The sequence below is a fragment of the Oppia nitens genome, unplaced genomic scaffold (assembly GCF_028296485.1).
Source record: "Oppia nitens isolate AA-2021 unplaced genomic scaffold, nextdenovo-longstitch-racon4-pilon3 scaffold3_pilon_pilon_pilon, whole genome shotgun sequence".
Classification (NCBI taxonomy): domain Eukaryota; kingdom Metazoa; phylum Arthropoda; class Arachnida; order Sarcoptiformes; family Oppiidae; genus Oppia; species Oppia nitens.
In genome coordinates this window covers 1,802,447-1,814,607 of record NW_026533221.1, presented here as the reverse complement: position 1 = coordinate 1,814,607, position 12,161 = coordinate 1,802,447, and the positions used below count along the sequence as shown (strand labels likewise).

The window sequence follows — 12,161 nt, the reverse complement described above, 5'->3', positions numbered from 1 at the left end:
ATACAATGCCTGAACCAATCAAAAAAGGGGACCAATGTTTTCATGTGGACATCATTTGTTAATTGAAAACACAAACATGTGTTTATGATATTTGAAATCAAATTGCAATCAAAATAAAAACTTTTTTTGTTTTTATTTGTTTGTGTTTTCATATCATATATGATATACAATCCAATTATCACTTTGAACTGATCCATCATAACGTTGTTGTTGTTGTTGTCCCACAACCATATCATATACAGGGATGCGCTTCAGTCGTATACCGTCGTGGAGTTTCCCGAACTACAAGTCCCGTCTGCCCGACCACTACTACCAACATCGGCGCCAATTGGATCGGCCATCAAGTCGTGTCCACGACCGACCATTCGACTACCAGAAACCCGACTACTATGATCTCTTCTACAATAGCGAACGCCATAGAGTGTATAATAATCATTAATGTCTTTTAAATGTCCAAATATTTATTTTGATTGTCCATTTGATTCCCGCGACTACACTGCAGTGAACGTGTGGCCGACGTACCAATACCGGTGATTTATCCGCCAGAAGCCGACACCGGTATCTGGGGTGGCGAAGGTGTTGTCAAAGGTTACGTAAAGCCCAGGAAGTACTTCCAGCAGGGAGATCCGTATGTATATATACATTGTGGTACTAATTGTGGTACTAATTGTGGTACTAATTGTGGTACTAATTGTGGTGATAATCGGTAATAATATATATATATATCTATTGTATACTTTCACCACTTGAATGAACGCCGCTATTGTTGTCGACATATATCTGACAACAAACACAACGTCCAGACGTCCGAAGATGTGGTTTCCAAATCTGAAACGATGTGTACTCTATAGCGAGATATTAGACAAACATTTTCGCCTAATCTGTACCCGACGTACACTGGACTTAGTGGACAGTCATTATGGCTTCGATGCCTACCTATTGAGTTGAGTGTTGTGTGTCTTTGATTTTAACACAAAATTTTTTTTTTAAATAAATATTTTATATTTATATTGTGTTATAAAACAGAAACTCCAGTACAAGATCTAAAGTCACAGTTGGCTCTATCATTGAGACGACTAATGTTATTGAAGTTATTGAAGAATGACTTTACAGATGAAAACCATGGCAAAGAAATGCGCGAAAAATATAGCGACTGTTGGAAAGGATTTACTGTATGTGTTATTATTATTACTGTATATTTCAATTGATTGTAATACACGTCTGATATCTTATTTTTTTGTTGATTGGATTGTATGTATGTGTTTCGGGAACAGCTAGAAGAAGCCGAATGGTTTGGTCTGTCAGTAAAACAGGCCATAGAAAAACAGAAACTAATTGACGCCAAACAATACAAACCGATACCATTGAAGGCTATACTAACTCAGGAGCTGATCGAAGAATTGCAAAGTAATTGTTTTATTGTTTTTTTTTCATTTCGTTTGATTAGTATTTTGATTTAATCTTTTATTTCTTTGTTTTATTTGATATTAGAAATGAAAGACAGCGGAGAAATGGATATACTTATGAAAGAAGAGAAAAAGTTTGTAAACTTTTATGTTTTTTTTAACAATCAATTTAATTGAATTTATTGATTTGGTTTTAATTTTTTGTTATTTATTTATAATTATCATTATTATTATTATTATAGACATCATTGGTTGGATAAATTCAAGTTAAAAATACCATTTTTAAAGACCAATCAATAGATTGGTTAAAATTATGATTTAAAATAAAATCGTTAGTTACAGTTAGCAAACATAATATATACATAATTTATATAATGTATTTAAAAAAAAACATTTTTAATTCAATAAAAATTTCAATTTCTGTACATTAAGTATGAATTGGTTTTTTTTAAAAAAATGAATAATACAAATGTTTGAATATTTAAAATATAATTTCTCTTTTCTCTCCCTCTCTCTCTCTCTCTCTCTCTCTCTCTCTCACTCACTCTATCTATCAATGACTGTTGTCCGGTCTTCCGCGGCCTTCAGTTTGATTTGTTCCCAAATAAATGTCACGGTTTTCTCTCTCTCTCTCGAGTATTGCCCGGCCCTTCATCTCGGTCTCAATCCTCTTGTCGGCCTTACCTCTCAACTCCGTCTCCAGTGGTTGGTAGAGCTCTTTAAGGAATCAAAAATCCCGAATAGTGATGGTAGCTCAGACCCCCCTTAGTCTACCCATACCACCCACATAGCTGTCCGACCTCCGCAATTCGAGATATTCGACTTTAAAGTCGAAAATTATTTTTGACGTTATTTATGAATATGACATACTATCGATGTATTTTTCAATACTAATTATGATTATAAAAAACTAAATCACATTATGTCAAATATTTTTCGAGATATTGGACTTTAAAGTCGAAAAAATAAAAATTCCGCATGATGTCTAAATGGCAATCGAAGTGCTTTTCGATTAAAAACCACAGCAAGTGGTATATATGATCCACCAAAAATTGTTAGACCAATGTTTTTGTCTACTAACTTTTTTAAACTTAATCTAATTATTAAAAATTTTATTAATTACATTATAAATAATTTATAAACTTAATTTTAATACATTTATTTTATTATATAAACATATTATTTATTACATTTAAAAATACTTAGAATATAATTCTTATTTTTATTATATTAAAACTAATTTAGACTATGTTTAGATATATGTGGCTAAAATTCTGTTTTTATTCAATGAAATATTTGCTTAAAAATATGAAAATGTGGTTATATTTGCTTAAAATAGTAAAAAATGTGCTTATAATTGCTTTGAAAAGTCAAAATATGTGATTATATAGATTAATAAAATTATTAAAAATTATATATTAATTAATAAAAGTAATTTTGTGTTACAATTTATGATAAAGTAATATTTTATATTTTTATTATTTAAACTTAAAAAACGCATAAATTAAAAATATTTAGCTTTTAAATTGTTTGTATAAATTTAAATTAATCTAAATAACATTTTCACTCCTATTGACTTTTAGTAAACACTAGAAAATAACATAAAACATTTCATTATTTTTTTTTGATTTGTTTACAAAAATTAACAAATAAAGTTTCATTGATAAAATAATACTATTTTTAAAAAATTGAACAAATAATACATACAAAAATACATAAAAAATGCAATTCAACTATTATTTTACAGATATGCGAAATATGTGATAATATGTGATAGTATTTGATAATATGTGACTACCTTTCAAAATATGTGTTTATGTGACTAAAACATTTGCTATAATTATTGGTTTTTAATCAATCGTTTATATATCTAATTATTTTGTTAATATCTTTAATCACTAAAAATATTTTATATGTGAAATAAATGCTCTAGTCATAATCAAATTATATTTAATTTTTTATAAATAATAAATTTATACACAAATGTATTTTTTAAATTTAATATTTAAAATTAAAATAATTCTAATTATTATTTAAGATGCTTAAATTATTTTGTCACAAATATATATTTTGACTTTAAAGTCGAATATCTCAAAAACTATATAACAATGATCCTGACTATTATATAAATCAGTTAATAGAAAATAATATAATTAGTGATCGGAAAAACTGTTTGATATATATATATTAATAATAAATAACCTCAAAAGAAATTGATTAAGTCGAATATCTCGAAAACTATGTGACAATGAATTTTAATGAATTTTAAAAATGAATTTTAATATTTATAATTAGTATTAGAAATTGCATAAATAATATATCTCATATTCATAAATATTTTTTTTGACTTAAAAGTCGAATCTCGAAAACTATTTGACATAATGTGATTTAGTTTTTATAATCATAATTAGTATTGAAAAATACATAGAAAGTGTGTATCATAATCATAAATAACGTCAAAAATAATTTTCGACTTTAAAGTCGAATATCTCGAATTGCGGAGGTCGGACAGCTATGTGGGTAGTATGGGGATACTCAGGGGGGTCTGAGCTACCATCACTATTCGGGATTTTTGATTCCTTAAATCACTCTATCAGACCTAAATGACTCAAAACATACTACAGTTTTGAATCATTTATACTGATTCTCAATACTATTAATACTGTACTTAACTTTTATTACATTATATTACTCATTGACTCATTTAGTCAATCATTTATTTAATTAATTAGTTTACTCACTGACTCACACACACACACACACACACACACATACACTGGTAATGCATTGAATGATGTAATGCATTGAATAGTGTGTTACAGTATTTTCAATAAACTATTCAATAGTATTATAGAGACTTAACAGTAATACTGTTTGACTGACAGCACACGTGCTCTCAGTTTTTTCCCAATCAAACCACACGTTCGGACAGTAGTTCGGTAGTAGTAGTGGTCAACCATTTTCATCCACAACAACAACAACACTTGAAACATGTCGTGGCTTTTCGGCTATAATCGCAATGACGCCAATCAACCGCCTCAACAACCGTCGGCCCAACAAATGCCGACCGGCGGCGGCAGCGGTTCAGTTGCCGGTGGTAGTAGTGGTGGTGTCGGCGGCGGCGGACCATCAGGTGGTGACCTATCAGCCGACGGCAAGATGCGTGCCTATCAGTTTGATTCATCGGCACTGGAAAGGGCTGCCAAAGCGGCCAAAGATTTGGAAAGTTCAAAGTTTGCCAAAGAAGCGCTAGATTTGTCTAAATTACAGGAGACAACCAAACAGATGGACTTTCAGAAACAGATGAAAGAGTACGAAACACACGTCGAACAGATGAAATTGGACGCCAAACGAGTCGAATACGAAGAGAAACGAAAAATGTTGGCCGAAGAGACTAAACAACACCAGCAAAGAGCCCAATATAATGACCAATTGTCCAGAAGAAGGTACGAGGATCAGCTCATTCAACAGCAACGTACCAATGAAGAGAATCTACGCAAACAAGAAGAATCTGTGGCCAAACAGGAAGCACTTCGCCGAAAGACGTTGGAACAGGAGATGGAATTGAGAGGAAAGGCCGATATGAAGAGGATTGAGGCCGAGATGAAGGGCCGGGCAATACTCGAGAGAGAAAACCGTGACATTCATTTGGAACAAATCAAACTGAAGGCCGCCGAAGACCGGACAACAGTCATTGAATCGATCAAAACGGCCGGCGAAGTGATCGGAACCGGTTTCAAGAATTTTATTTCAGATTGGGATCGCGTGACCGCAACTGCTGTCGGCTTTACATTGATTGCCGGAGGAATATATTCGGCGAAACACGGAATCAATATTATTGGCCGCACTATTGAATCCCGAATTGGAAAGCCGTCACTTGTTAGGGACACTTCGCGACTTAATTTTACTGATGTACTCAAACATCCGGTTCACGCGACACAACGTTTCTATGCGAGCCGTCGGCCTGAAGACGCTCTCAAAGGCGTAATACTGAAACCTGAACTCGAAGAGCGGCTCCGAGACGTAGCCATTGCTACGAAAAATACAAAGAAAAACAAAGGATTATATCGTAATATCCTTTTCTATGGTCCGCCCGGAACGGGTAAGACATTGTTTGCCAAACGTTTGGCTCAACACTCGGGTATGGACTATGCGATTCTCAGCGGCGGTGATGTAACACCAATGGGTCGCGAAGGTGTGACCGCTATTCATAAGACATTCAATTGGGCCAACACTTCGCGCAGAGGACTTCTGCTGTTTGTCGACGAAGCGGACGCTTTTCTACGTAAGCGAAGCTCCGAACATATGAGCGAAGATTTGAGGGCAACGCTCAATGCATTTCTCTACCGAACCGGCGAACAGTCCAACAAATTTATGTTAGTATTGGCCAGTAATACACCCGAACAGTTCGATTGGGCTATCAATGATCGACTCGACGAATTGGTTGCCTTTGAGTTGCCATCGCTTGAAGAACGCAAACGTCTGGTTAATCTATATTTCGGACGATTTGTTTTACAACCGGCCGCTGAAGGCAAGAGGTCAGTGATCAATGTTTTCAATAATTTTTTTACATTAATTTAATTTAGTTTTTATATTATTACAAAAATATATGGCATTTAAAAATTATCACATTTAAAAAAAAAAAAAATAATTGACTTTTTTGTTTTTGTTTTTTAATAGACGACTTAAATTAGACAAATTTGATTACGTCGAGACCTGCAACAAGATTGCCGAATTAGTGGACGGCCTATCGGGTCGCGAGATATCCAAATTGGGTGTCGCCTGGCAGGTAAGCACCGGGACTTCAGTGATAATATAATACTATTGGGGGTGTAATATATATATTGTGCGACTAATTAATGTGATTATCATTTTTTTTTCTAAGGCAACCGCTTACGCCTCGCACGACGGCGTACTAACGGAACGTATGGTTATGGAAAGGGTCTACGAAGCTATTGGCCAACACAAACACAAACTCGAGTGGCAGGCGGACGAAGAAAAGGCCAAACGAGTGATGACCGTCAAACAGAAGACCTATTCAGTCGTCTGATTGGTGGCCAAATAGTTGGCGGTGTTGTTGTTGTTGTTGTGGTCGTTGTCGACTTAGCTGTTGTTGTCTTTTATCATCATTCATGTGGTGATCAGTCGCCGCACTCGTCTCATCATCGATGGTCTCGTCGATGACGGCCTCATCCCACGGGCCGTAGATATTTCTAATCAATTGTACATAAAATAATAGTCTTTTTTTAGGATATTTTTTAAATAATATAATATATATATATATACACACATAGTATATAAGTTTTATATAACAAATTGTTTTTTTTCAAAATTATTTTTGCGGTCAATTTTTTTACCGATAAAAAAATGTGTTATTTTTTATGACAATTTATATATACATACTCTTTGTATTTCTGGCACCGGTAGAAGCCGAGTGGACAGATAAAGTTGATGCAAACTAATAGCAAAATAAATAGATACAAATAGATGAGCGGACAGGCCGTATACAATAGTATTGCCGAAATAATCAGATGAACAACTGTCAAATATATGCGCCAATTATCGCTGGCCAGTTGTACCCGTCGGCGTAGTATCGACGACAATACAAATATGTCCGACGCAAATATCAACAGTGCAAAAGCGTCGTACGTAGTGGACAGTCGCGAAGCCAGACAAACACCTCCGAAAATGGCCGCATTCAGCGCTACAGGTGTACTGACAATGGCCGCTTTGGCGCCGTAATCGTAGAATGTCAAATGGACCAGCATCATGATGGTTACCATGGCGTAGATGGTGTCCGTACTGACCGTTTCGGTCAACGTTTTCAGTATCGGCGATACTGCCAGACCGCTGATCAGGAATATGGCCGCACTCTTCAGTTCGTTCAATACTGTTGAATGTAAAACATATATATATATATTACCGGTAATATATGGGATCAGTGATTAGATTTCGGCCATCGGTATAATATAATAATTACCGTCATTACTGGGCGACGATAGTATTAGCGATGAATAGAGAAACAATGTAATGACGACAATGGTTACGCCCGTATAGATGGACAACTGTGGCCGACCAGAGTCCAGATAGAGAAAGACAACTATGAAGATAATGATGGAACAGATTTCTTGGGTCAACGCCGTCGACGATAGGATACAGTCTTTGAGTTCGTATTTCTGGAGATTTACTGAGAAGGAGAAGAAGGAAGAAGAGGAAGTGTTTAACTGATTGATGATAATCGCGATTATCGGAGAAAAACTACTAAATAAATGGTAAATACCATTCTTGCGTAAGTCCTGTAGAAAACTTGGCGGTACGTAATGGTCGGCCACTCCTTGCCGTGAATACAACACTTTTTTCCAGTGCTGATCGCCGCCGCCGCTGCCGATGGCGACCGCCTCCTTGTGATGACTCTTCGCCGTCGCCGTCGTCACCGTTGCTGTGGTCATCATCATTGACATCAAGTCATTCAAATGTACTGTAAATAAGTGTCAAAAATAACTGTTGTTTTTATTAAAACACCACTTCTTTCATCTGACATCTGGTGTTTCTAATAGTCGTATAATACGTTTGGATATTAAAAAAAAAGTTTTATATCATATAATAAAAGTTACAAATTGTTATATAATTGAAAAATAATTTATACATTAATTAATTTATTTATAATTAATACAAATTTATTATATACAGGATATATAATATTATATAATCGTTATAATAATAATAATAATAATGTCTTTTATAAAATAATATTTTTTTGTTTATAATTAGTTAATAATTAAATTTGTTTTCTCTCTAATATTTTAAGTTATTTTTTTTTTAATTTATTAATTATTTATTGGTTATTGATTTCCATTGAAATCAACGATCAATTATTTTTTTAATTAATTAATTAACAAAAACTAATTGACGCCAAACAATACAAACCGATACCCATTGAAGGCTATACTATACTAACTCAGGAGTCGATCGAAGAATTGCAAAGTAATGATCAGTTTTTTTGTTGTTATTTTTAAAAATAAAATATTTTTTATAATTTATTTCATTTCGTTTTTTTTTTTGATTAGTATTTTGATTTTCAAAAAAAATATCAATTAATATCTTATTTGATATTAGAAATGAAAGACAGCGAAGAAATGGATATACTTATGAAAGAAGAGAAAAAGTTTGTAAACTTTTGTTTTTTACAATCAATTTGATTGAATTCATTGATTTGGTTTCAATTTTCTGTTATTTATTTATTTATAATTATCATTATTATTATAGACATCATTGGTTGGATAAATTCAAGTTAAAAATACCATTTTTAAAGACCAATCAATAGATTGGTTAAAATAATGATTAAAATAAAATCGTTAGTTAAAAATTAGCAAATATTAAATAAATATATACATAATTTATAATTAAAATAAAAACATTTTTAATTCAATAAAAAAAATTTCTGTACATTAAGTATTATGAATTGGTTTTTTAAAAAATGAATAATACAAATGTTTAAATATTTAAAATATTATCTCTCTTATCCCTCTCCTCTCTCTCTCTCACTCTCTCTCTCTCTCTCTCTCTCTCTCTCTCTCTATCTATCTATTTATCTCTCTATCTATTTATCTCTCTCTCTCTCTCTCACTCACTATCTATCTATCAATGACTGTTGTCCGGTCTTCGGCGGCCTTCAGTTTGATTTGTTCCAAATGAATGTCACGGTTTTCTCTCTCGAGTATTGCCCGACTCTTTATCTCTGCCGTCCTCTTCATCCTCTTCATGTCGGCCTTTCCTCTCAACTCCATCTCCTGTTCCAGTCTTACGGCGAAGCGTTTTTGTTTGGCCACCGATTTATTTCATTGGTAAATTGCTGTTGAATAAGCTGATCCTCGTACCTTAGTCTGGCCAATTGGTACTGATATTACGTTTGCGTTCTTCAAGCGATGGCAACTCAAAGGCAACCAATTCGTCGAGTCGATTATTGATAGCCCAATCGAACTGTTCGGGTGTATTACTGGCCAATACTAACATAAATTTGTTGGACTGTTCGCCGGTTCGGTAGAGAAATGCATTGAGCGTTGCCCTCAAATCTTCGCTCATATGTTCGGAGCTTCGCTTACGTAGAAAAGCGTCCGCTTCGTCGACAAACAGCAGAAGTCCTCTGCGCGAAGTGTTGGCCCAATTGAATGTCTTATGAATAGCGGTCACACCTTCGCGACCCATTGGTGTTACATCACCGCCGCTGAGAATCGCATAGTCCATACCCGAGTGTTGAGCCAAACGTTTGGCAAACAATGTCTTACCCGTTCCGGGCGGACCATAGAAAAGGATATTACGATATAATCCTTTGTTTTTCTTTGTATTTTTCGTAGCAATGGCTACGTCTCGGAGCCGCTCTTCGAGTTCAGGTTTCAGTATTACGCCTTTGAGAGCATCTTCAGGCCGACGGCTCGCATAGAAACGTTGAGTCGCGTGAACCGGATGTTTGAGTACATCAGTAAAATTAAGTCGCGAAGTGTCCGTAACGAGAGACGGCTTTCCAATTCGGGATTCAATAGTGCGGCCAATAATATTGATTCCGTGTTTCGCCGAATATATTCCTGCAATCAATGTAAAGCCGACGGCAGTTTCGGTCACGCGATCCCAATCTGAAATTCTTGAAACCCGTTCCGATCACTTCGCCGGCCGTTTTGATCGATTCAATGACTGTTGTTGTCCGGTCTTCGGCGGCCTTCAGTTTGTTCCCAAATGAATGTCACGTTTTTCTCTCTCGAGTATTGCCCGGCCCTTCATCTCGGCCTCAATCCTCTTCATATCGGCCTTTCCTCTCAATTCCATCTCCTGTTCCAAAGTCTTACGGCGAAGCGCTTCCTGTTTGGCCACCGATTCTTCTTGTTTGCGTAGATTATCTTCATTGGTACGTTGCTGTTGAATCAGCTGATCCTCGTACCTTCTTCTGGACAATTGGTCATTATATTGGGCTCTTTGCTGGTGTTGTTTAGTCTCTTCGGCCAACATTTTTCGTTTCTCTTCGTATTCGACTCGTTTGGCGTCCAATTTCATCTGTTCGACGTGTGTTTCGTACTCTTTCATCTGTTTCTGAAAGTCCATCTGTTTGGTTGTCTCCTGTAATTTAGACAAATCTAGCGCTTCTTTGGCAAACTTTGAACTTTCCAAATCTTTGGCCGCTTTGGCAGCCCTTTCTAGTGCTGATGAATCAAACTGATAGACACGCATATTGCCGTCGGTAGAGATAGAGTGAGAGTGAGAAAGAGAGAGAGAGAGAGAGAGAGAGAGAGAGAGAGAGAGAAGAAAGAAAGAGAGATTAATTAGAAGAATCATCAGATGGTGGATCAGATGGTGGTGATGGTGTTGTTTCCGGCGTGTAATCAAAATTTAGATCTAATTGTGTAATCGTTAATCCTTTGAACTTTATTGTGATGTTATAGTTGCCACTCTTGTAGATTAGTATCAGTACACTATAATTATGGCCATTATGGGTGGTTGGACTCGGTATAACGGTTCCAGCTCCAGGACCAATTACTGTCACATCCACTAAGCCACCATTACCACCAGTAGTCAGATAAAAGCAAACTATTGATAAAATAATATATATTATAAAAACATTTACTATTAATAGCTATTAATCATTATTTAGTAAATCAAATGTTAAATTAGTTTCTCATTTAGGTCTATCTCTCTCTCTCTCTCTCTCTCTCTCTCTCTCTCTCTTTCTCTACCATTAATTATCTTACCATTGGTTCCAGTTTTTGGACCCATAACAGCCGTGACTAAATTCGTGACTATATTCGGATGATTCGCCGATGGGTTTATAATAAATTGATGATTTGCTGTAAATTTTGTGGTCACAGGTATGGCATTTGAGGACATATTGTTGAAATAATTTTTTATTAAAACTGATTTACTTAATGAAATATTGGGAGGTTTTAATCTCTTAAGCTTTTTATATGAAATGGTATTCATTTTATTAATACTCCAATAGTTTTATATAAATTAAATTATTTTTTGTTTATCATATAAAAACCAGTGAGAATGCTATAAAGCATTGCCAGAAACAAACTTTGATGTCATAAAATTATATAGTCTCATATTAATATATATTTTTTATAAATTACGCTATCAAATGACTGAATATTATAATATAAACTCAACTATAGTCATGTAGGGTATCAAATGACTCATTATGAAAAAATACTCAACTTTAATCATATGAGGCATCAAATGATTCAGTATAACAAAATAAAGTCAAATTTAATCATTTAGGGTATACAACAGATTTAAAAAATAAATTACCATACATTACCATACATTACCATACATTACCATACATTACCATACATTACCATACATTACCATACATTACCATACATTACCATACATTACCATACATTACATTCAGTATGAAATAATAAACCTAACTATAGTCATGTAGGGGTATCAACTGATTCAGTATGATAAAATATACTTAACTTTAGTCATGTAGGGTATAAAACAATAATATAAATCTTATAATTACATACATTATTATACAATTCAATACATTAAATTTTTTATACTTTTACCACCATTTTTGAATAAAAAATAATGCTTATATATTATTTATTTTTGATGCTATAACCGAAACTGAAATCAAATATTTCAAAATTCGCAATATGAAAATCAATAGACAGACATACACACTTATACATTTCAGTAAACTACTTTTTTCTATATACTGTATATTGAATACAAAATTTTCAAACTATTAATACT

At 34.1% G+C, this 12,161-nt stretch overlaps 3 protein-coding genes and 1 pseudogene across 3 annotated transcripts; 2 read left to right on the top strand and 2 right to left on the bottom strand.

The window, feature by feature from the left end:
- The first annotated feature begins 63 nt into the window (after positions 1–63).
- LOC128958333 (39S ribosomal protein L28, mitochondrial-like) lies at positions 64–1,752 on the top strand. Its single transcript, XM_054304176.1, has 7 exons — positions 64–423; positions 503–628; positions 804–943; positions 1,027–1,172; positions 1,275–1,407; positions 1,492–1,540; positions 1,649–1,752. The coding sequence occupies exons 1-7, from the start codon at positions 245–247 to the stop codon at positions 1,704–1,706; spliced, it is 831 nt and encodes a 276-aa protein (XP_054160151.1). The 5' UTR covers positions 64–244; the 3' UTR covers positions 1,707–1,752.
- A 2,445-nt stretch (positions 1,753–4,197) lies between these two features.
- LOC128958666 (ATPase family AAA domain-containing protein 3-B-like) lies at positions 4,198–6,456 on the top strand. Its single transcript, XM_054304567.1, has 3 exons — positions 4,198–5,944; positions 6,087–6,195; positions 6,292–6,456. The coding sequence occupies exons 1-3, from the start codon at positions 4,398–4,400 to the stop codon at positions 6,454–6,456; spliced, it is 1,821 nt and encodes a 606-aa protein (XP_054160542.1). The 5' UTR covers positions 4,198–4,397.
- On the bottom strand, positions 6,445–7,942 carry LOC128958668 (phosphatidylinositol N-acetylglucosaminyltransferase subunit C-like). The gene is made up of 4 exons (XM_054304569.1): positions 7,687–7,942; positions 7,387–7,593; positions 6,810–7,296; positions 6,445–6,619 (listed from the first exon to the last, which is right to left on the bottom strand). The coding sequence occupies exons 1-4, from the start codon at positions 7,865–7,867 to the stop codon at positions 6,445–6,447; spliced, it is 1,050 nt and encodes a 349-aa protein (XP_054160544.1). The 5' UTR covers positions 7,868–7,942.
- Positions 7,943–8,875: 933 nt separating this feature from the next.
- Positions 8,876–11,380, bottom strand: LOC128958667 (ATPase family AAA domain-containing protein 3A homolog; annotated as a pseudogene).
- Positions 11,381–12,161: the final 781 nt, after the last annotated feature.